This window comes from Falco naumanni, chromosome 4 (assembly GCF_017639655.2).
Source record: "Falco naumanni isolate bFalNau1 chromosome 4, bFalNau1.pat, whole genome shotgun sequence".
Taxonomy (NCBI): Eukaryota; Metazoa; Chordata; class Aves; order Falconiformes; family Falconidae; genus Falco; species Falco naumanni.
Genome location: NC_054057.1, coordinates 75,188,015 through 75,213,028, shown reverse-complemented (window position 1 = coordinate 75,213,028; position 25,014 = coordinate 75,188,015). Strand labels below are relative to the sequence as shown.

At 50.5% G+C, this 25,014-nt stretch overlaps 1 protein-coding gene across 2 annotated transcripts in view; it reads right to left on the bottom strand.

Moving 5' to 3' along the window:
• Positions 1-25,014, bottom strand: part of RAB11FIP3 (RAB11 family interacting protein 3) — a 77,659-nt gene that overhangs the window by 47,379 nt on the left and 5,266 nt on the right. For both annotated transcript variants that reach the window (XM_040590355.1, XM_040590357.1), the window contains exon 2: positions 9,248-9,341. In XM_040590355.1, the coding sequence (XP_040446289.1) occupies positions 9,248-9,341 (94 nt within the window). The remainder of the gene's footprint in view (positions 1-9,247; positions 9,342-25,014) is intronic.

The window sequence follows — 25,014 nt, the reverse complement described above, 5'->3', positions numbered from 1 at the left end:
AAGCTGAATTTTGGAGCCAACAGCTTTATTCCCTGTTCTGTGAAGCCACTGAGGCAGGACATCTTGAAACAACGTAACATCCTAACTTAGCTTCCCAGAGCACACTGCATTTAGACACCACCTTTGGGACATCCAGCAGCTGGTTTCTTGTCAAGCATTTGATTACACTGAAGCAGAAGCTCTTCTAGATGCTCCACAGCTGCAAGAGCGGACAGTAGCCCTTTGCTGCATCCTGTGAATCTCACATTGGTGAATTTGGTCACCTCGTTAGCAGGAGTCTTTCCTATCTGAAGGAGAAATGAGCTGCCTAGCGGGTAAGCAGATTTACAGTCAGACTCTATGCACTTGGAAAAGATGATCAAGGAGAAAGACATCTGAGGGACACACACACCAACCCAGGACGAGATGCTGCTCGGTACGGGCAGAACGGGATGGGGATGAAGGAGTGAGCCGTGGTTAGTCGGAACACCAGGGAAAGGTTTCCCTCAGCGCAGGGATGCCCAGTGGAGCCAGCCCTCCTGCTGCCCGCCCAGCACAGCCCAACCCAGTAGCTTTGCAATTAGGACCAATTTCCCAGCAAAGCCACTTCACACGCAGCCTCTCGTGCCTGAGAGTGAGACCAGGAAACGCTCAGAAGAAACGAGCTTTTGCCACATCAATCTGTCAAGGTGTCACAATGATACACTCACCACACAGTCACAAGCCTCCGGGCTGTGACAGAGCCGGGCACAGCTCTCGGAGAAGCAAAAGTCATAGGTGAGCAATTAGCCCTTCATTAACAACACCAGATTGACTGGATTCCTAACGAGAAGTGTTCTGACAGCTCCGGCTTGCCTGCTGGTGTGGCAGCAGCATGATGGGCTACTTACTTGCCTTTACCCAAGCCCAGGGAGGGATGCCTTCCTGAGCTCTGGCCAGACATCGCTGGTGAGGATGAAGGCGGCATTCTCCAGCTTCCTGGGTTGAGCCCAGCGTTAATAACCCCTCACTCCGGAGCTAACATCTGAACCCGAGCAATCAAAACAGGCTGGACCGAAACTGCCGCCGCCCCACCTGGAGCCACCCGCTGAGCCCAGCCTCCCCCACGCACTCCCCAAACCGCAGGCCAGCCCAGCCTCCCAGAAGCAGCAGCAGATGTGGAAGGAAACAGCACGCTCCAGATGCAGAAAATAAGACTTACGATGGAGAAATACTGAGACAGCAGATGGGTGATGAGAAATATCTGTTTTCTAACAGAAGTTGCCTTTGTTTTCTTTTTAGTCATCATCCCTATAGAAGATCGAGTGTGCTAAGAATCACTCCAAGGCTCTAATAAAACACTGCTCTCTATTTTTATACCAACCATTTCCCCAAGAAAACAGGTAGTTCCTGCAGAGCTTTTTCTTCCCCTTTGCCAGAGAAATTAGTTTTCTTTTGAGCATCAGACTTAGGCTTTTCACTTGCAATTTAAACTCACCCCAGCTTGCCTCTATCAGGCTTGGGTTATAGTCTGAGCAGTCACCACCAGTTTATTTTAAATCATCAGGCCACACAGAATTCCCTCCGCTCCGTAATTTGCAAGAGATCTGGCTACACAGCAGTGCTTTCCCCTCGTGAGCAGCTGTGTACAAATGGCGATGCTTTGGGCATTTAACCACAGCTGCCATGGTGCGAGGGGCAGCTCTGCAGTGCTGTGAACTGGATTTCCGTCAGACTGCACGTGCGTTTTGGACCTGCAGCCTGTTACACTCCACAGCAGTGACCAGACACAGCAAGATTTCTCTGGCATAGGCTGCAAAATATTCATAAAGAAGGAATTCTCAAAACGGGAGAGATGCTCGTGCCAATCTCCTGTTCCTCAGGATCCCGAGGGCTGCCAAGCCTTAGCAGCAGTTTTACAGCAGCACGTTTGAGTAATCCCCCACCATTCTCATTCCGGAGCTGCGAGGAAGCCTACGGACACAGTTTCTCCAACACTTCTGTGCTTCTCCCGTAAGTAGGTCAATGCAGTATGTCATCTGCCAGGCTGTTTTTGGGAAGACGTGCTCCCTGCTCAGGCATGGCGCACACTGAGCCGGCCGGCCTCGTCCCTGACGTAACCCTTCACCCAGCTGCCAAGTTACAAAAATGAATAAACCCAATTGTTTCTGTAATTTTAAAAAGATGACAAAAAAAAGGGAGAGAGAACTGCAAACCAAAAAAGCCACGGTGAGCCAGAAGTATCGCCCCCCCCCCGGCCCCATCAGCCTCTGAGTCCTTTCCCTAGCATGTTATCGCAGGAATAAATAATGACTTAAAAGAGCTTGAGGGTGATGTAAGCTGTGTGGTTCTGCTCCCCACTGCTCTAGAGCTCCGCAGCGGGACAGGTTCCACAGCTGAGGAGCATCTTCTCGCCCCCCCGCTGCCCCACCACTGCTCCCACTTTGAAGGGGAACAACCAGTTACCCCCACTCATCCAAATCTCCCTGCTTACACTAACGCAGGGAAAGTTTGTAGCCAGAATTAACCTTGCTGAGTCCTGGCAGCTGCACAGCTGGAGATAAATAGTTTTGCAGGTGGCAATTTTGTTCCCAGTTTTGCTTTGAAGAACTAAATATCCCTCCTCCCAGTTGAGCCAGTTTGGAGTTACCCCTTCCAGCATGAAAGGATTCCAAAACAGAGGACAAGCGTGTGCATTGGGAATGTCAAGCACTGACCTCCCATCTCCCCGCTGCCCCACAGTGGGGCACGGGAGCCACAGTCGGGGTACGGGGGGCTGTTACAAACAGGTGTGGAGAACAAGGCTGCATCTGCAGAGGTAGGTGTCCAAGTGGCACAGCTGTCTCCTTGTTTCAAGAGGTTTGATAACAAAGGATTTGACCACAGAGGCTGGGCTAGCAGCTGAACGCGCTGTGCAGCATTTTGGGGCTCCTCGGGAGCAGATGACCAAGTTTTCTTCTCCAGAGACACAGTGTGATGCAGGCTGGAGGACGAGAGCAAACACCCCAGCACCACCTGCCCTGAGGCTTTCGCCTGTGCCCTCCCCTCACCCAGGAACAGTCTCTAGGGATGATAGTTGGGCTGGACTCACATCTACTCAGCTCTTCATCTGTTTGTGCCATCATGCAGAGGACCTCTGTCCCACCCTCATTCCCCTCATGCCCCAAGCACCAGTCTTTCATAGGAGCATGCCTCTGTGCCTCCAGGTACCCCCGGCCCCCTCCTGTTAGAGCTGCCTCTGCAGGAGAGGGATGGAGAGAGTGCCCAGGCCATTCTGACCACAGGATACCACCAAAGCAGCCCGCCTCCATCACAAACTAGCACGTACACTCCTAATTCCCTGTCCCCTGTGAGCATGGAGCATTACACAGACTGAACAGACAGCCCTCACAGCCAGTGGTTTCCAAGACAAGTCTTCAAGTAGAAGAAAAAAAATCCCAAGTTCAGCACTTCCAAGAAAGGCTTGGCTGCTCATGTCCCTAGCTGAAGGGGTCACAGATGACAAGCATGTGGACTTCAAGCTTAACAAGCACAGTAATGGTGCTACAAGCATCCCTCTGCACTACAGGGATGAGCAGGAGACTGATCTACAAAGAACAGTGGGGGCATCCCCCCCGCCAAGCATACGTACAAATTTTAAAACCACATTTAAGTCTTCACTCCTTCCAGGGGCAGAATTAACACTCATCTTCATTAAACTCTTTATCCTAACAAGCAGTACATATATATAGAACATACACACACACACACATATGCGCATGCCAGAGCAGAGCAAGATGCAATGCAAAAAAAATGCAGAAGACACATTCAGAGCAATTTCCATTTTATTCTTGCTCATGAATCAATTTTGATTTCCCATTCATGGCAGCCCCTGTTCCCTGAACAACAGCTGTACACAAAGAGGCATCTGTCCTACCTTCAGCCATCGAAAGAGCTGTCTCCCTAATCGGTGATGGTTTAGCCAGGGTTAGGAACAGGCAAGATCAGCAGGAAAGTCTTCACTGCAGCAATGCTGCATGAATAAAGAGATCAGCAGATCTGATGAGAAGATAGAAAGTGCTCATACCAGTGCCAGAAACTCACAGAGTTTAGTCAAACATGCACACAAGCTCTCCTTCCATCAGCTAAGTTTCAGTGAAGACTTTCCTTTTAAAAAGAAAATGCTTTGAATATTAAATTGGGCCTGGGTATCCCCACTGAGAAAGCGTGCTTAGATGTCAGCAGTAGCCTGTTGCAAGTACTACTGTATTTCCAGCATCAGTCTGGAAGAGAGACCACTGAAGATGCACAAAAACACAGCCTCAGAAATTATTACTGGATTGGGAGTGCGTAAGGGAATGCAAGCTTTGGCTTCTGGAATTATCCCCGTGCAAGGAAAGCTTTCATTTCGCGTAGCAAAAGCCATCTGCAATGCAGATCCTACAGAGGGAAAAAAAAACCTACACACAAGCCCAACAGTGGTTTACATTACCAGACGGAGCCAGATACCCAACACATTCTGCACCTTCAAACGCTCTGCGGAGCCAGAGCGGATCCATGTCACCAGGATAGCAGCCAGTCTGGCTCTCCAGAAATTAATTCAGAGCCACCACACGCTATCTAGCGGACTTACACAAGCACTAAGTGGTTCACGGGCACCCGGAGCCATGATCTCAGAGATGTCATCTAAGCACGATCAGATCCAGAGGCATCTCCAAGACCAGACTGGCTCGGCAAGCAAGGAGTGCGGCGGTGGGAGCAGGGAACGCTGCTGCTCCCCTTGCAGCAAGGCTGCTGAGCACGACCTGCACACAGGTGAGCAACGCAGGGGCAGTTACTCAGACCTGGGTTTGAGATCTGATGTGCAGTTCCCTCTCTTGGCTGTAAGCTTTTAAGATATAATGCTGAAAGCCTTCATCCAGGGGGAGGGCTGGAGATGCGCTTTTCTTGCAGGAAATTCCCAGACTGGCATTCAGCTACCAGGAACACACCAACCATTTCAGGATATGAAATACCAGCTGCAGAAACTGCAGTCCCTGCTCCGAGGCTACACCCATTGAAACCCTCCCAGGGCTGCTCGCAGGAACAGAGCGATGCAGCCCCACAAAGACTCCCACCGATTACGCGTTCATGCTGCTGCCAGTTCCAATTAGCAACGGCACGGCGCTTTCACACAGGCTCTTTGCAGCAGCCTGCCTGCGCGCTGCCAAAGCAAGCCAGCCAGCCCAGCCCAAGCCCTGACTGCTGGCCAGCCTGTTACTTGCTATTCAACACCCTGCCCTGCGCCCGCCCCAGCCCTGCCTCGCTCCGCGCTTTTCCCTTTGGAAACCTATCAAATGCCTTCGGTAAGCCGAACACACTCCTCCTGCTAAATGCCTCTTATTCAACCCCACCGGGGTACATCCACTGAGCTGCAGCTTGTCGGTTCGGCACATCAGCCGGCTCCTGAACCTGGCACTGCCAGGGGTCCCCCCCAGTCTTGCCCCCCCTTGCTCCTGCCAGCGCCCTGCTGTCCCCACAAGCAGGAACTCTGTTATAGCTTCCAGGTTTGGGCGTTGGCTCTGGAGCTGAATTTTCCATCTTCCCAAATCCAAAGAGCTTTTAGTTGAAGCATTTGAAAAAAAGGTTTGACTATTTCCATCCTCGGGCCTTCCCCTGAGCTCACAAACACATCTATTCCTCAGTGGATGCACTGTCTACGCTCGATGCACAGGGGCCCCTTTGTTCAGGGATCAGAAGCCGAAGCAGAAAGGATGGACGAGGCTGTCAGCTCCAACAAGGTACCTTCCCCTGCCTGACACAGCAGTTATTTGAACTGACACCACCAGCAATCTTGCTGCATGCAGGGGGGTACCTGCAGAGCCCATTCCCAGAGGGCTTTTCTTCGGAAGACAGATGTTACAGATGTTTCAGCTCAGAGCATGTGTGTGAATTACACAAGTCATTCATTACTGCTTTTGTGTTGGGCTGCTACAAAGAGGAGAGGTTAAATATGTCCTATTGGAGGCTGAGAGGACTCTGTAGAAAAAACAGGTGTCTGAAGCTTAAAAGGTTTTTAAATATCTGACAAAGGAAGGAATCTGCTGGCGAGCACAGCCCTTGTTTGTTTGCATCCAGCTGTGGCTGACACTACCCATACTTGCTGTTTGCCAACTAACACCCCCTCCAGCAGTTCCCGCATCCAACATGCGGCAAACTGGAGCTGCTCTTTGCTCCACGCACCTTGGCTTCCAGTTACAGGCACCACCTCACCACCCCTGTCCCATGGTCAGCTCCTTGCCGTACAAACAGACAGAAACCTCACTCCTAAGCCTTTCCCCAGTGGCTCGCGTACAGTCCCTCGTACCTGTTTTTTGGAGAAGATCCCCCATGAACTGTAGCTGCTAAACATGATGAACGCAGCAGTCACACTGGCTGCTCCCCATTTCTTTTTCCCTGCAGACTAGAAAGATGTCCCGTTGAATCTCACTGATGGTAGCCAAGTGCAATAAGGTTTTCCTCTGGATGTGGATTCCCCAGGCATTACACACGTTACCTGGCTTCTTCAAGCACGCTCTGTAAGAGTCTCCTCTTTCACATCGCTATCATTACTACCTCCACATTATCAGCTTGACAAGTTTTACAATACAAAGCTATAAATATTCCACTTTCCGAGTTATTTACCAGCCCTGACTTGCCGCCAGCATCTGTTTCAGTTTCCCCCTCTGCTTTGCCGGTTACGTGTTGCAGGACTGGCCAGTTGTCCAGGCACCATTCACACAGACTTTAAAAGCAGGCAAACCGCATGCTTCGTGGAGCAGGGGGAGGACAAGGCTGTCCCACCCAGCAGCCACACCACCTCACAAGCAGGAAGGTTGTGAGGAGCTGAGTCTGTCCCAGCAGCAGCTCTGAGCCTGCCTCCCATGCCAGCCTGCTCCTGATGAACGCCTTGGAGCTGGGCACGAGAACTGAGCCCAACGCCCAAGAGCCACAGGCTCCCCTCCTCCCGCAGAGGGGAGACCCCAGGGGGCCCTCCAGACTCCCCCACCCAGAGCACTCTAATGGCAATCACATATATATGCAACAGGCACAAATATGTGTACGAGGACATCTTCCCATCAAGCCTTCTTTTAGGGAAGGGCAGAAGGTAAGGCAGCCATAACTGGCTGAAGACTCTCACTGAAGTCTCAAACTCAGCTTTTGTAGTGTACAAGTCACTTAGCTCTTCCTCCCCCCCATGGTCAACATTACCTGGCCAGACAAAGATTACAGTGGCAAAGAGATCAGAATTGTTTCATGGCAGCAGAGAGGTGGCATCGTGGCTTTCAGCGCTGTCTGAGTGGTTGAACAGTGCTTTGCTCCACACTGAAGGCAGAGGCAAGTTCAAGGCGTCCTAGGTCAGCATGTTCCTCAGCCAGCGGGAATATACCTGACAGCTGGCACAGGACTAGGACCGAGGAGTTTAGTATCCTCCCTGGACGTAAAGGCTAACTGAATGCAAAAGCAGTCGTAAGAAAAGGAGCTGACTATGCAAGTTTTGCTAGTTTTGTAACTGCACCTTCAGTTTGCCAAGCTAGACCGTAACAGCTTGAGTAAAATCCCAGCTATTCTCCTGCGGAGAGCCTCCAAGAGAGGGGGGGAGAGGGAAAGTGGAGCATCTTTAGAGATAAACCCTTACCCACATTCAGACAGGCACCGCAAGGTACGGTGGCCGACCAAAGAACTACAGAGTACCAAGAAACACAACAGATCTCCCTCTGGCTAAAACCAGGCCCAGCTAGTTAGAAAACCCTTATTAAAAGGGACATCCAGCAGCAAGTATAACCCCTTCTTGTTTTACAAAGGGACGATCGATATTGACTGTCTCAATAGCAGCAACAGCAGCAAATCCTCAAGATCACTTCAACGTGAGCAGCCACTCAGCTGGTGAGATTTTAAAAAAAACCTCTCTGTACCCTGTCCGGGGATTCTTTTATAGCTCTTTAATGCTGTGCAGTGTTAGAGAGCTCTGCCTTCCTCAACCACTGTAATAAATACATATCAATCTCTTTCAAATTTAATAAATAGAGATCCTAAAAGCTTTTTCTGGATCTGCTTTCCATTCAATTAATATAACACAATACCAGAGCAATGAATTATTGAAGAGAAATACAAGCCAGAGCTTTCACAAACATGCTCTACTCTAATAGCAATTTATTACAAATTAATAGCATGCTGCATTTCCTCCTGCATCATGAGAACTGGGAATCATCTGCACTGTCAAGCTACACCAGCCATGAAAACTTCAGACCTGCCATAAAACACTACAGTCCTGAGCACAAATAAGCTCACGGTGGGAGATGGGAACAGGAGGAGGGATGGAAAACCAACAGGAAAAAAAAGAACTCACTTCTCTGAGCATTTTCTACTCATGAAACAACATGGTTTGTATAGAAATAATCAATCTTTTCCCATCTTTGCTTGTATCAGTCCTCAAAAACATGCTCAGTGTGTGGGGCTGACAACATGGTGCATGTTCATTGCTGTGTGAAAGTTTAAGATAAGCATTGCTGTGAACAGAATTGATTAATGCACAATATGATAATTCATATTTGCACATTTAAAATTACATCTGCTCAGCAGGAGGCTTCTAACATTTTTCACACCCTGCCCTTAACAACACGCTTGCCCCAAAACGATTCTAACAGTGATATTAGAGATTAATCCCAAATTGAAAAAGCAACATCTTTTTCTTCAGCAAAGAAATCCAAATGCCCAACCAGCCAGAAAGATACATCACGTTTCACCGAGCTACTGCTCTGGAAGTACTCGCAACAAGCCCATCAAGAGCAACATGGGGATTGTCACAGGCCTGTTTAAAGATCCCCTACCAGTCAGTGAGTTCAAAGCTCTTGTTTAATGTGCTTCTTGCTAGAAATCATCTGAGCACATTGACCCTCCAAACGCATTAGTGCCCCATGCTGGGAAGGCGTTACGCTCTGCAGCAGACAGGCAGGCATCTCCAGCGGCATGTCAGCCAGGAATCCCTCCTCCGTCAGGGCAGCAAAGCCCCCAAAACCACAGCGGAGAGCAGACGCCAAACCAGAAGGGGTCTTCCCTCAACGGCTTTTCTGTTTCCAACATCTGTTTAGAAATGAACTCTCCTGACAGACAGAAAACACGCAGCCACCACCACAACCGCCGTACCACCTTTTTCAACTCTATTAAACGCACCCAACGTCTCCCCCCAGCCCAGCTTGCCTTCACCAAGCAGCTTCTCAGCTCGGTTAACCCTTGCAGCGTTAGATTCGGTGTCTCCCCATCCTCACTCGCAGCACGGCAGCGAACCCACCTCCATTTTTGATAGCTCTGATCCCTCGATGGAAATCTTCGAAGCTGATGACTCCAAGTCCACTTGGATCGAGGTACTTTGTTAGGTCCTTTACCTGCAAACACAAAAGCAGTGTTACCCACAGAGCCCTTCAGGGAAACAGCATCTTCCATCAGAGAAACACCTTGTAACAATTTTTTTTCTCCTTACAAGAAAAAGATTTGAGCTAACGACAGTGAATTTCTTAAACTGACACCAAAGCGTGGCCATTCTCCTTGAAGGGAATATGAGTAATCGGTATGGAGGGGTTAATTAGCACTTGGCTGGTGCTGAAACTATCGGTTAGTCTTGGAACATATGTTAGGGCAGTACTTCTTGCAACCCGGTCCTGCTCTGCCAGGGATTTGTTTATTTTTATGGTTTTTAAAGAGGTCCTATCTTAATTGGGAAAACTCAGTAATAGACTGCCCAGTAGGAGGGCCCAATTAATAGGATTCAGTGATAATGAACTGCTCCACGTTACAAATTTAGACCATATAATTGAAACATTTTCACAATTAGACAATGCCCGAGGGGGCAGGAATCACGTCAGCCAGCGAGGATTAGGATGCGGCTGCTGGAGCAGGCGCACATGGAGCGGGGGACACTTGCGAGACCCGGTGAGGACGATCTGGGCTCCTCGAAGAGAAGCGGCAACATCCTGAGGGCAAACCCACAGCTGCTCCTCACGGTTCAGCCAAAGGCTTAGGAAAGGTGCCGTTGGCTCCTTCCTTCCAGGCTGCCACAAGCCCACCCTTCAGAAAACGCTTTACACCACTGATGCTTCTCAAGCCAAGCCAATTCAATTATTTTTAATAATTTAAATTTTGAAGGTGCTCAGAGCCGCCCGATTCATTCCGTGTCAGCAGGGAGGTTGGTTTGCTTTCTTTTTGTTTTTTCTTAAACCCAGGTATGCGTTTATACAGGGAAATCAGATATGCAACAAGCTCGGAGCTGTTCACCCATGTATCCATGTGGTTTCCAACACGTCTGGGAGAGGCAGGCGATGTCTCGGCTTCAGACACCCCACCTCCCCGCAGCAGCGCTCAGCACCCCGCAGGGCTGGGACCATAAAAACCACCCGGCAGTGCCTCTGCGGGGGTGGCCACGAGCCCCAGCATAGTACAGGCTTGCCCACCCGCCAGCTTACCCCATCACCAACAGGGAGAAGACAACACAAGCATCTTTTCTAGTTTCCTGGGGAACTTTTTTGATAGATAACAAAAGTGCCGAACTCACACAGCACGCATTGACTTGAGTGAGTCAGGCTTCTTGTATGTCAAACAAAGGTACTTTAGAGTAATAAAAACAACTCTCAGGAATGTGTCAGTTCTAGTTAATGCATCTGGCACCTTCTTTGAGTTCAAAGGCTGTAGCTTAATTTGTTATCTGTGTATACAGATAACAGAAATGCAAGTGACATTTCATCAAACTCGATAAGCCTGTAAGCTACGATCATGACACACTCAAGTATAGTTTCTGCAATGGTCCAGCCGCAGTGACACAGGGACACGACGGGCAGGGCTGCTCACAGTGCTGCCACAATGTGGGCAGCTCCTCGGGACAAGGAGGGTGTAAGCCCCCGTGCCCACCCCCCAGCAAGGCACCTCTCCCACACCGGTGCTTGTGCAAGAGACAGAGCAGCCGGACAAGTATCTTGTTTATGCAACAGAACCACCTATAGATTTAAATTGAGCCGTGGGCAGGAGGAAACAAGGGGAAACGTTTCTTAAAACTTCACAACCCTGACATTACGGACGCAAACAACCAATAGCCACACAACTGATGAAGCTCAAGCCCATGGTGGTATGTTTGTGCTGATCCAAACCTGCCTGTATTTGCTGCTCAGGTTTAAAAAGAATTAACTGTTACAATGAGACACCACCACCAGACTGGTTGTGGTGGCCACTGACACCCACAAGAGCTCACAACACACAGAAAACAGACCATGAGCAGGGCCTGCCTGTGCCCCCGGCCCCTGAGAGAGGCTGTGTGTCCTGTGTGCCAGCACCCAGCATCTCCCAGCACCCACAGTAACGAGCCGGGGAGGACATCCTTGCCCATGAGCATCTCACTCTGCCTCTGGGGCTGCAGGCTCCAGAAGCTCACTGCCTGCTCTGTTCAGCAGTGCCTTCTTTTAAACTCTTCTGCACCTATTTTCTGCTATTCCATCAACTGTCTCACAGTTCTACCACTGAAAGATATGGAGAGGTGCAAGTATGATCCCTGTGGACCACACTCACCCTCCCCAGCCAGGCAGCTGCTCCAGCCCCTTGGCCATTTTAATCATGTTCCCCATCGCCCTCCCATCCTTTTTGAAGATGAAGACCAGAACTGCACACACTAGCCAAGACAGGGTACATCAAGATCTTGAATGATGCCAGAGACCCTCAGTGCTACTCTGATACCCCCTCCTGATACCTGCTGCCCTGCTCACACCCGAACTGTCACGGCACTGAGCCACCCACACCAGGAATGGCCAACGACAGCGGTGGCATCTCGCTCCTGGGTCATAACTGCCAGTATTCTTCATTTTGATGATGAGGCTAAAAAAGCTACCTTATGTAGGACAGTTGGGAAGAACCCCAAGCATTACGGCTCAAACTGGTTTAGATTAGCAAATCTTTGCAGTTCTGAAGTCACAGATTATTTGGTTTTAGCTGAAGACTGATGTGCAAGAGCTGAGTAGTTAACACCGTGCTCCTATTAGCACAAAAGCAAAAGTTAACACTCTACCAAACGGCAACGTTAAGCAAAAAACAGGCAGATATAAGCCACGGTCACGTGGAGGTTTCTGCTTTTGGCCAGCAAGAAATATTTTAAATAAAGGCTTTGTTCAATGTGTGTGTTTGTAGCTGGTTACAAAGTCTCGTTGACGAAAGAGCACCTAGAAACACAGCGCATTAAAGAGTCAGAGGATGACTCTGTTTAAACAGCTGACTTAAATCCTGGTGGAAAGTGAGAGGTTTAAACCCCTTGCAGTCAATCTGCTTTAAGCTGAACGTGGCCGCAGGCTGCAGCAGCGGAACCAGAGGCGAGAGCTGCCAGGGGCTCTGCTCCCCCCGTGGGGGGACACGGCACAGCCCGACCCAACGGCAGAGCGAGCTCCTCGCACGACCCCAGAAGGGATCCTCCTGGTGAGGGACACAGAGGGTGAAGCAGACTGGGGAGGAGGACGGGGGAGGTCACCTGGCACCTCAACAACAGAATAAGAACTGCTCATTGCACCAACCACACCAGCACATCTTCAGAGCCCTGCACGCTGGCAGGGCATTTCGCCTTCCAAAACCAACCAGACTGGCTGACAACCAGCACCCACCCCCAGCAGCCCCTCCAAGCTCCAGCCCCCGGCCCCGTGCCGTTCTGCACCGGCCGGCCACAGCTTCCCCACCGTGTCAGGCAAGAGGAGACTCCTCGCTTCGACGCAACAAAACCAGTTCAGTACATGGTTTCAAGCCCCAGTTAAGCCAATGGTGGCAACTCCAAGTTCAAATTCACACAAAGGCTTGGCGGCCACGCAATGGAAGCTTTCCAGGGAGGGGAGGGATGCCCCAGCTGTGAGCGGCCCCGTTGAGCAGGCTGGAGGAAAAGGAAGCTCCAAGCCTTTTCTCTTTATCCTTACGTCCCCACCACATTGCAGATGGATTCAGCAGAACAAAATATCCACTGTGCTTGTTTTAAGCACTGACCTCTGAAGGAAGCGAGGGCTGTTGCCGGCCAGCCCACACCCCTCCTCGTAACCCCTGAGCCTGCCAGAAGTTTTCCCTCGTATTCTGGCAAAAGCTGGGGCTGTATCAGCTTCCAAAAATAAATTCTTTTGAGGGGTGAAATGAGGGTGGGAGATTTCTAGCGGCCACAGCAGTCAGGCACCCCACAAGGCAGAGCTGGCTGAGCTCAGCTCCTGCAGTCGTTTGGTATCTCACACGGACGATGCTTCCAGGGCCACTGCTTGCCCTCCACACCACGTAAGCTAGCCACTTGATGACACTGTGGCGAGAGGAATAAGTCAGTGTTTCAGTACGGCTTCACTGTACACAGATGCTGGAAGCAAACCCACAGGAGACAAAGAAGAGGAATTGGTGTTGACGTATTCCTCAAACATCCCCAAACACCCGAGGCAGGCCAGCAAGCAGGCTGCAGTTCCCACCATGAACTTGTGCACCTGCAGTCTCACACTGGCGGCGATAAGCAGACAGACGCTTTCGCCTTGAAGTCGCTCCCTCCTTTCCTTGAAAAGGATCCGACACGGCGTCTCCCTCCTCTGAGGAACAGGACAGGCGCCGAGGTAAGCCACGGCAAACTGGGCGAGGGTGAAGAGCAGGTCTACTTAATAGATGACTTCTACTCTCAGGTCCCCAAAGGGACCAACCACATGGATTATGTTCAAAAAGAACCTAGAGAGATGTCAGAGACCTAGAGAACCCAGAGAGCTGTTAGAAGGACACCGAGAGACCTGTCCAGATAAGGAACAGCACACCAGAGGCTTACCCGGGTTGAACCGGGTGTCTGCCTTGGTATGTTTTGGCCGCTTGAGCAATCAGCACAGACAATCCAGCCCATCCAGGAAAAAGACAACAGAACCAGTAAGCCCAGTCTAGATTCTGACCGGGTGACACAGCCTGCAAATTGCTGGCTGGGCCTTGATTTTAACCCAAAACATCAGATGAGCCATTAACACAACTGCCAGAGGAAGACCTTCACCGGGGAATTGCTGCCATACTTCACCCCAGCACCCAGCGCTGGCTGGGGACCACTGCAAAAAGCAGCGGCTACCTACAAGCAGTCCGACACGCATTCGCGTTTCAATTATTAAAAACTATTTCCACAGAAAGGCAAAGGTTTAAGCTTAAAAAGCGCGCATGGGGGCACTCAAACCCGAGCTTTGAAAGCAACTGCTCAGTGTGAGGGTGGGTTGGGTACCCCCACCTCAAGTAGCCATTCCAGCAACTAGGTTGTGGTGGGCAAGGGGAACACGTGGTTTCACACGTCCATCCCAGCTGGCTCCAGCTGCCAGCCCCGCTGCCGCTGGGCTCAGCAAGCCCCCTGGACACCAACGTGCGGCTGTCAGCAGGCTGCGCGCAGGGAAAGACCATCACGCTGCACAAAAGACCGTCACAAAAGCTCAAAAGGAGCAGAGCTCCGCTACAGGGGATGAAACAAGAACGCCCTGGGTCCCCTGCACAGCCCCCTCCCACAAACACACACCACTGCCATGCAGTTCTTACCGCCACCCCTTCCCAAACCATTTACCGATAGGAAATGTTTCTCTCCTGAATGGAATATGACAGAGGACTAATCGGTTTAAGGACCTCACCCTTGTCTCTTACACTGCAGAAGAAACGGGAGCCTTCGTGGTCAAACCGAAACACAAAGCGAGGCGGGACCAGGCAGGGAAGCGGCAGCTCCAGCATCAGCCTCCAGAAGGCCGGCTCCCACCCGGAGCCCCCCGGGAAAGCCTGCGGAAGGAAAGCAGCTGCCCCCTCGGTGGGCAAGGACCCTGCGTATGCACAAGGGGAAGCGAGTAACGGCAGCTCTTCACCACCGCTGTCAACAGGCCAGGAAGGTTTCCAAAACATTTATGTAGCTGTTTAATCAGCTTTTCACAACACACAGTGCATGCAGACGTCGCTCCCCACACATCTGGACATTTGGCTTGAACACGGGCTTGAACAGAAAATAAAACTTTGCTTGCAATCCAATGCTGAGCTTTCTCTATCAGCCTCTACTTCTCATTTTCTTCAGCTGAACTGTGCTCCTCTTTGCTGCCCGCACGCTCTGCTGCCTGGATCCCTGCCTGCCTTGGTGCAAGGCTCCACGCTGTGTTAAACATGCTCAAAGCCAGCCTTTATCTTCTGTTTGGCCTCTAAAAAGGCTGCTCAAACCACCTCTCCCCATCTGAAGTCTCGGGATTGTAGCAGAATCTGGTTTACCAGGCTCCATCTGCAGACGGCCTGCCATGCCCAGCAGCGCCGAGCTGGCCCGCTTCATGCTGCCGGCGGGAAGGGTCTCCAGCAGGGACAACACGTGGGGCAGCAGGAGCAGACCCCTGCCCGCCAGCAGTCACCGCACGTGCCAGCACACTTTCTCTGCCAATTTACAATTTGAGGACTTTCAAGCAAAACAGAGGACCAAAAATATCTTAACATCCAGTGGGTCTTGGAGCTTTAAACATAGGAAACTCATTTACATGGAATAACCATATATACACAGACCCATTCTGGGTATGCAGGAGCTCACAAACCCTGCTTGACTGAGATGGGACACAAAAATCCAAGTACCTCTCACATAACTCTGACTACCCTCTTCTGTCTGCAAGAAGCCCAAATCTGCTCTGAACATCTTTTATCTTTGGGGGAAAAAATAGTACTGTAAATCACACAATCCCTGAACTCAAGCGGCAAGAAAGCGAGCGCCACCCAGGCATACCCACCAGATGAGGGCATTTTCAGCCAGTAAGGTGCAGGAGAGGGCTCAGCCAGATGCCCTCCTCTTTATCTTTAGCCAGATCTTTGGCCTGAAGTGGTACACAGGAATTTAATAGAGCGAGCACACACAATGTAAAAATCTCTCATGGTTATGCAAAGGTGGATGCAGCACCGCTACCCTCTGCACTGAACAGAAGGGTACGGAGCCAACATACTCATTTGCTTGTAAAAACCCACTTTGTTTCTCAAGGCTAAACCCATCCTTTGAAGAAAAAAAAAAATAATTTCTTTCAAAATGCTAATTACAGAAGTAGTTGTATTTTTTAATCTTTGGGAAATGTGCAAACATGCTGGAACTACTAAATCTCCTGCAGCCAAACACTGGAGCAGCTGTGCAACCTGCCAAAGACATAGCTGTCCCTATACAGCCGTCCTCTTTAGATCATGCAGTCGCTAAATCAATGGGTTGCAATGTGATCAGCTAAAATGAATTGATCCCTGTTAATGCAGCATTTGTCTGGGCTAAGACAACATCCATCCCCCCTGTGCTGGGTGCTGAGAGAGCACTAACATGCTGGCAGCGTGAGCAAAACTTAACGTTGCTTCATGCGACGTATTTCCCAGACTGTTGCTGTGATGTGAACCACACTCGCACTGATGCCAAAGCCAGCAGCACCCTTTCCAGCCCTCCACTTGGGCTGCTTCACCAACAGCAGTGAACAAGCAGGCTGAGTGGAAGGCCGGTAACTCAGGATTACGCTGGCTCCAGCAATGTTTATAGGAACTGACTCCATAATTTGTTAAAGGATCTGGCGTTACAGAAAACAGGCAGAACCTCAGAGCAGGTTTCTATTCTGCTGCAATTACACCTAATTAACTAACCTTTAAAACACCCTCAAGGAGACAGATCTAATTACAGGGAGAAGCAACGGTCAATTGTGAGTAAGCAGTGCAAGAGCTGCATTATTTATTTCACAAGTAGCAGTGCTTATCCAGGGCTGCTCCAAGTGCGCTGTGCTCTGAGCTTTGTCAGAAGCTCCAAGAGCAGATAAGTAGGCAGATTGCATCTCTCTTTAAAGGTCCACCGTAAACAACACTTGGTGAAGATGCTTTCTGCAACATCCCTCCCTATCTTGCACAGACATCAGTTCCCCTGTCCTTGCTGCCACTTCAGTCCCAGAGGCTTCTGACGCTTGAAATCAAGAATCAAGACATCTTTCTGAGAAGGAGACAAAGACAGATCCAGCCTGGTTTATTCTCATCTCTTCCTGCTATGGAAGAAATAATCAAACCTACTATTTAAGGCAAAAGGGGAACAAACCTCCCACGTTTCTCCATCAGCCTGCAAATATTTAAAGACCTGGCAGGGGAGAGGGATCACCCACAGACCAAGGGAAAGAAGCCCCAGTAGTTTGACTGTTTCAAGGAAACAAACTGAGCAAGATCCCCAACAGGAACAAGCTCCCCTCCTTTCCCACCTGCCCAGGATGACAATATCCTCGCCATTTAACACATCCACTTCCTAACAAATCCTCCTTCCTCCTGTTTACCCAAGAGAAAAGCTGATCCGCGTGCCGTCGCCTTTCGATGCATGTCACCTGCTTGGGGCAGTTTCCACACCAGTCCTGCACCCAGCTGACTTTGGCCTTGGGATTGAGTACTTCATGAACAGGAGAGAATTTCCTCCCCAGCAAATGATTACTTTCCCTTTTTGGAAGTGGATGAAGTCTCCAAGTCGACTGTGAGCCGAGAACAAGCCCAAAGCTGGTGCAGAGAAGCAAGTCTCCTGCATTTGCCACTGTCCGGGTGCCATACGCATCGGGAGCGTGCAAAGGAAAACTTCCCTTCAAACGCTCCAGATTCAACAGGAAGAGCAACAAGATGCCAGAATATGTTTTAAAGAGCTGGCGGCCAAAAAAAAGCCTGAGGACCCAGATCCTTCCTGTCGACTTTCACAAGAAGCCAGAAGACATTGGTGCACCCAGCCAGACCCTCAGTGCCCAGCATGTGGCCGAAGTGCCACATGCCTTCGCCAGCCCAGATCACTCATATTCAGCAGTTTTGGGTTTTTCACCTGCTGGTAGAAATTCCTCTAGTCTGTACTACGTAAGAGGAGTGAGTGCAGAACCTTTTCGGACTTGAACTTTTTCGGACTAACACCACCAGCTCCAAGACTTACTTGCAGGCATCTGTAACACCCCTATGCTAACCACAGCTTCAGGAGCCACGCTTTGTTGTATTTTTAAGCGTGTTCTCAAATTTCAAGTATGACTATTTCCAAATTGTCCATTGATTGTTGTCACTGAAGCATAAAAACTTATTTAAAGAAACAACTTCCAAGGATGGTTTGGATACACAACAGGAACGTAAGTTATCCAAATTTAATCGTGTTTGTCTCAAGTGTTCCAGATTTTCTGTTGCTAACTAAGTGCTCAAAGGCTTCAGCAGCGATGCTCTACTATAAACATACTCATTTGTTTAATGAAACTTGAAAAGTGTTCTTCTTCCACCCTCCAAAACATCGAAGGCTTTGTTTCTAGCTTTTGTTCCTCTAATGGCACAGGAAACCTGTTCTTACCCTTCCAAACACACAGCTCGGAGGCAGGAGAACAGATTTTTTTAAAAAATTAAGAAGTTTAGTGCTAGGTTACTTCTTACATAAAACACAAGCATTAACGTGGGCTGGAGCCACCTCTGCAGGACAGCCAAGCGCCCCAGCCAAAGCCACCCCGGCTCGGGGCAGGATGGCTGCACCCTGCCATGGCGCAGGACTGGGGCAGAAAGCGCCGACGTAGGATTTTGGGGCTGGTCCGAACAGACAAAAAGCAACTGAATAAAACCAGCCAGGAGGTCACATACTGAGGACCAGGCATCTGAGGATGCTGAACATTTTGCAGCACCTGGTCCAGTTTCAATGTCCCCTGCAAGAAGCCCAGGTATTTCTGTGACAAGGGCTGTTTGCTTACAGAACAGGCTGTCCGGGCTTACAAATCCAACCTGCTCCTGCTTCTTCCCAACCAGGTTAGCCAGCAGCACAAAACCCCCATGGCACACCACCAACCAGATCCTCTCACTAGTTCTCGACCCACTTTTACTAACTGACCTTCTCCAATGTACAACGTACATGCTAGAATCTGTGAAACAAGACTGTAACAACCAAAACCAGGAGAAACGTATTGCTGCCAATGCACAAACAGAGCAAACCATGGAAGCAGGGGGAAGTGAGCTGCATCCCTCAACTTGGAAACCCTGGGAATTCGGTGAGCACTGGCAGCCCCTCTGGCTGCAGAGGTGAAGCCCAGGCGAGCACAAGACTGTCCTCGACCAAGCAGCTAAATATTAGGGAGCCAAGTGTGAGAACTCACTCGCCTTTCCCAGCCAGACCGAGCCAGCCACGCTGTCACAGCTAAGTGTATCGTACAACCCGCAAAGCATAATGACTCCTTTCTTTTTTAGAGCTGCTTCAAACTGTTTCCCTCCTTTTGGCAACCCTTGATGCAGCCTTCAGAAGGGGCTGTTTGTGCAAAGGCAAGTACACAAAGCAGATATGCTGGAGGGAGGGGAAAAAAGCGCGGAACGGTTTCTAGGCTCAGAAGTAGATTCTCAGAAGAAGGGAGAAGCGGCTGAGATGCCATGTGGAGCTTGGGAAGCCCAGGACTTCAGCACCTTGTAAGCACCAGGTGTACCAGCCTCACAACAACAAGAAACCCCACGACAATGCTGATGCTTCCCCAGCAGCCACCACACGCCGAGCACCCACCAGCTCCTCTAAGCAGAGGAGCAGCAAGAGGTCTGGGTTTTGCTCCCCACGCTCCACTCCAGCTCTGCGGGTCTCTGCCAGGCTGGCAGCCCATCACCTGCCCTTCACCGCAGATGGCCTCCATGCCCTGGGCTTTCAGCCCTACCTCTCCCCCTGGCACCTCTCCACACCTCTGCCGCCTGCCCCCACGACACCACCAAGGGACAGATGCTCTACCCCAAGAGGTGCGGCACAAAGTCCAAGAGCGAGTTCCCTGTCGCCCACCAAGGTCTCCAGCACCTCCCTTGGACCTCTCAGGGCACACAGCCTCCCACCAGCCTTGCTCCTGCTCTTCGCATCCTTGGGCTGTGCTCCTGCCAGCACAGTAGTCCCAGAGCTCCAAGTAGCCAGGAGAGGATTAGCTAGCTGCTGCATCCATTTAGCAGGCATAGGAAAAAAATTCCACAAGGATATCCAATTTTTTCTTCCCCCTCCAGGCCCCCAGCTGTAATCTCACGCACACACAGTGAGCAAAGGGAAGAACTGCTGCTCCCCCGGAAAAAATAAGGAATGTGGCCTTGCAAAAGGGAGGCAACAGATGCCTTTTAATCCCTCCACAGCCAAAAGGCAGCGGCGAAAGCCACAACGTCCTGCTCAGCTTTTAAAGCCAAGGTGGAACTGAACACTATTTTCTTATTAGAAGTGTTTCACTTCCAGCACAGCTGTGCTCGCCCCGAGCAGCAGAGGGGCCCCTCGGGCAGCCCCCCATTTCATGCCGCATTTGCTGGGGATGGCAGAACCATGGAGCGGCTGCCATGGATCCCGGTCTGGCACCGTGCCCTGTGCCCCGCCACAGCAAGCACTCACCGCTTCTTTCCTGCCCTTGACAGCTTCTGTTCTCCAAAAACCGCTGGTTTGGGCTCCTTTTACCTCCCGCACATTTTGCTCGAGCCCAGTTTCCTATTGGACTCTAGCAAATGGATTTTCCACAGGGCTGTCGGCAGTCAGCTCCACCGAATCTTGCCAGATTACGCAGCTCCCAGCACCAGGTCCTCTCCCTCCCACTTTACTCCTTCTCTGGGGAGAGAAATAAACAGGAACAGCCCGGCACTCCGCGAGCTGAAAACCCCTCCAGAAGCAGCAGTGACTCAAACCTCGGTGTAACACTACTGGTATTTCACTAAGCGGTATTGTAGCAAAGGGAACAGCAGCTCTTTTTCCTAAAAACTACAAGGCATTATAAACCAAAATAAAAATCAGGAGACTACCAGGCTGCTTGCAACGCAACCTAACAGAGGGACATTCAGCCTGCGAACAAAGCCTAGCCACCAGCTGTAACCAACCCTTGTAACATGGACAGCACCACGGGACATCCCCAGAGTTGTCACCGTCCCATGCCAGGACCCCGGCGGTCTCTGCAGTGCTGGGGACATGCCAGAGCCAGGACCCATGCAGGCAATACCAGAACTGGTGTCAATTAAGCAAGCACTCAAATTTGCATCAAACACCGCTGCCATCCGATTGCTTGTTTCGGCTTAATTAGTCACCTCAGCTAAGGTAACGCTCAGTGAGCAAGCTCAGCAGTTTGGTATCGCTGGTGTATCTATTAAAAGGGGTTTTTCCTGTTACAATATAAGGAGCTGGCTGGGGAGAAGCAGCGCTCGGGCACCGAGCAGCCTGGACCCCTTCTCCCAGGCAGCCTCCACACACCTCCCTGCTTTAACAGCCATTTTCTCCCTAGAAAGGGGAAAGGCACCGACCCCAGGACGTTCACAGCTGTAAAAGCCTGACGGCAGCAGCGAAGAGGCCCCATCCCACACCCACAGCTCGCCGGGGCTCTCCCTTTCTCACCTCCACCGAGCAGAGCCCCAGCCCAGCCCCAGGCTGCCGCTGCTCCCACCACCGCTCACATGGCTCCGAGTTCTGCTCCAAGCCCCTTTCGGCCGACCTTCCCCCCGCGGGGCCAGCGCCATCCCCTCCAGCTCGGCGGCAGCCTGGGAGGAAGCTGTCCCCAAGGCTGCCCTTGGTCATGTTTCCTCCTCTTCCCTCCTCCTCCTCCACCCACGAGGCCGTTAACTTACTCTCTGCCCCATACCAACTCCAGCAGAGACTCTACAGAAAGGAAGGAACCTCACTGCAAATTGAAGTTTGGGAAGAAGAGACAATAGCTGTCCAACTCTGAGCAATGCAGAAAACACAAGCTGGCATTTCCACCGCTCCATGACACCTTCAGGGTTATTCCTTGGGCTTGGATGTCTTGGGTTCCCAAAACAAGGTTCATGCCAGGCACCACTGATATTAACTGTGACCCCCCTACTCGTACAAGGGATGAGCTCACCTTGAGCCTGAAGGTATCCTCCTGCTATCAAGCAGGAACATACAAAGATACTAAGAAACTGTGATTTTTATGCCTTATGAAATCCATGGTGTTTCTCCCACCGTGTTCAGTTAAAGTCCTAGTTAAAGTTCCTAAGCTGGGAAGCCTCAGAGCTGGACCGGCAGCTCCGCAGCACCAGTGGCAAGCATCAGCCTTCCGCAGCATCCCACGCGTGCTTCGCCATCACTGCACAGCCCGGCCACGTGCAGACCTGCCTCCACCCGCGTCACCAGCGATGTGCAGGCTGTCACAGCCCTGCTGCCACCAGCAATGCTGCAGCTCAGCACCCGCCTCCTCTAGGCAGAGGCATCCTGCGAAAGATCAGTTTGAAAGGGGACCCAAAGATGCAATGCTTTTCAAGTGGAAAATGAAAGCTGAGAGGAGCTCTGGGGGGTCTGCAGGGCTAGAAGAGAGAAGCACGACTGCTTTGCAGACTTGGTTTGGCTAGTTAGGCAAACAGCTGTACTGCAGATGCGCTGTCAGGACAGCGGCTCCAAGCAGCTTAATGCGGCACCGAGAGCAATCCTTCTAGTCCAAGAGGAGGTGAAAATGCTTTCAGCATGTGGGAGCACAAGAGTCACTGAAAGTATAAAATGCACAGTTCCCCAAGGACACATTTCACCGTCTGTGTCAGCAGGCGCATTTCACAATGTGAACACAGTAGCAGGAGGATCTCAAATCACTACCTAATGCTGTTTATCCCCGTGAACGTGCCTCCCTGCCAAACCACTGGCTCGGACCTGATGAGTCAGATGGCATTTTAAGTTTCGAGCTGCTGGAGCTCGCACTCCACTGTGTCCCCCACCGGCACCCCGCTCCCCTGCCCGCAGCACGCCCGATGACACCGCCACCAGAGAAGCACTGCTGATCCCACGGAGCAGCTCACCAGAACCAGCCCGGCAGCACTGTACCTATATTTTCCATGGGTGTTTGAATGTAAGCAAACAAGCAGAGGGAAGGGCTGGCACTCCTCACTCCAGGCTCACGTGGAGGAACCAGTCCTGTGTGCTAGACCAGAAACCCAAGGACAATGATGAAAGGATGGAGCCAGGCATGAGAAACAGGGAAATGCAACGCACGGCCACCCCCAGCCCACTACCTGCTCTCACGGGGACAGTACTAGCAGCTTTGTGGTGCTGGAAACCAAATGGTCCCAGGGGAGTGGGGAAGCAGAGGGTGGCCCAGCAGATCACCCTGCCCAAGCAGAGCCACCGGCTGCGCCTGATGGGAACTCATTTGCTTTGCAAAAATTGAAAGCCAGAAAAAAAAAAAGGGGGGGAAAAAAAAAAAAAAGCTGCTAGTTCAAAGTGGATCTCTGCTGACAACAAGCAGTGAAGGAAAGTCAAAACAAGAATAAAATTGAGAGAAATTATGTAGGCAATTGTTGTAATGACTCTCAATTACTGGCTGTATTGAGTTACATAATGATATAAGCAACTGTGGAACGCTTTGAGCGCGTTCGGTTATAAGCAACACCAGGTCAAAATGGCTCTGGAAGAGCCAACTCACTGCGTTGTGGAGCAGTATCATACTCCAGTCAGTTAATGATGATGACCCAAATCAAATTTGTATTAGTAATAACCTCGGAAAATATCCTGAGAAGGGAGAAAGCTTCCCGTGAATCCACCTGACCTTAGAGAGCAAACTAAGCAAACTGTGTGCAAACTAAGCCAAACTTTGGAAGAATTTTTATTGCATAGAAATCCAACCCCCAGAAAAAGCCCTTGCAAGTGTTTTTAACAAATAATAAAACTCTCACCAAAGGAAAACCTGAAAACCTTAAGATGGGGTTCTTGTCCCCTGCTAGGGCTCCTCACCCAGCCTTTGACAACATCCACCCAGTACAAACTGGACTGACTGCTGGGGATTACTGGGTGCCACACCCACAACCCACTTCCCTGGAAATCCCATGTTTGCCTCCTTGCCCACAGCATTTGCCAGCTCTACAAAGCTGGAGCTGATGCTTTTTCTTTCTTCTGGGAAGCAGGGGACAGAACGTTTCTTTATTTGCAGAAATCACCTCCAAATCCAGAGGAACACACCTAATTTTTATCAAAATCTATAATTAAATTAAATCAACAGCCCACTCAGCAATAGCTGTATTCTCAACGTGAAGGAGAAAGGAAGAATAAAAAGGTTTCTTAAATAAACTGGCAGCTGGGATAAAATTACCGTCGCCACCCTCCTCCCAGCCCGCGCAGACAAACAGTGCCTTTGAGTATTCACGGTCCTGCCAGACTCAATCCAGCCCGGATAAACCACCAATCTGATTACGGCCACAAACGTTAAGTATGAAACATACCACCAAAAAGATCTGTTTGTGGTAGGATACACTCCGAACCCTTCCCAGTCGTTCTGAGAAGGGATGCCTTCAAGGAGCTTAAAGACAAAACATAACAGACAAAGCAAAACCCTGGGAGCACCAAAATCACCTCTTCATTGGAGTCTTTGGGAGATTTACAAATAAATAAACTTTGCAAATTCCATTTTCAGCTAACTGGCAAGCACCTCACCCAAAATATTACATGAAATATGTTGGCTTGGAAGCGTTTTCATCTCAGAGGGAGAAAGAAAAACTCCCACCTTCCAGCTCCCGCAGAATACAGATGTGTCCTTAGTGACAATAAAGCACCCTTTGAAGAGGGAGGGGGGGAAAAGCAGCCCGAGCGCTGCGGTCTGAGCCCGGCCAAGCCAGCCCGGTATTTGAGGTGAGGAAGGGCTCACGCCAAAACCAGCAAAGCCAACGGGAGCTTTGCCATCCATTTCTGTGGTGGAAAACTGGGCCCTGGGTCAAAGCAAGCAAAATACTTCAGCTTCGTTCCTTTTCCAACACACACACACGCGTGTCCACAGGCATGCTCGAGCCCACATACACCCACAGTATCGCCCTCGGCACGATCCCAGCTTTGTGCTCAACAGTGAACACCAACGTTAAACACCAGTTAAAGCCTCCGAAAGGTGCAACAGCACCACAGTTGGAACCATTTAAGCTTCACTCACATTTAGGTGGCCTGTGAATCAACGCAAGATAATTTTAGAAATCTCTTTACAAGCAAAGCCAGCAATTCCTCTGCCCTAAAGAGTGTAAGAACCCTCAAAATATAATAAAAAAATATCAACAACAGAGCTTTCCTCATGACAGAGCTCCAAACTATCAGATTTCCCAGGGAAGTGGGAGAAGACCAAGGGGAATAGAGAGGGCGTCCAA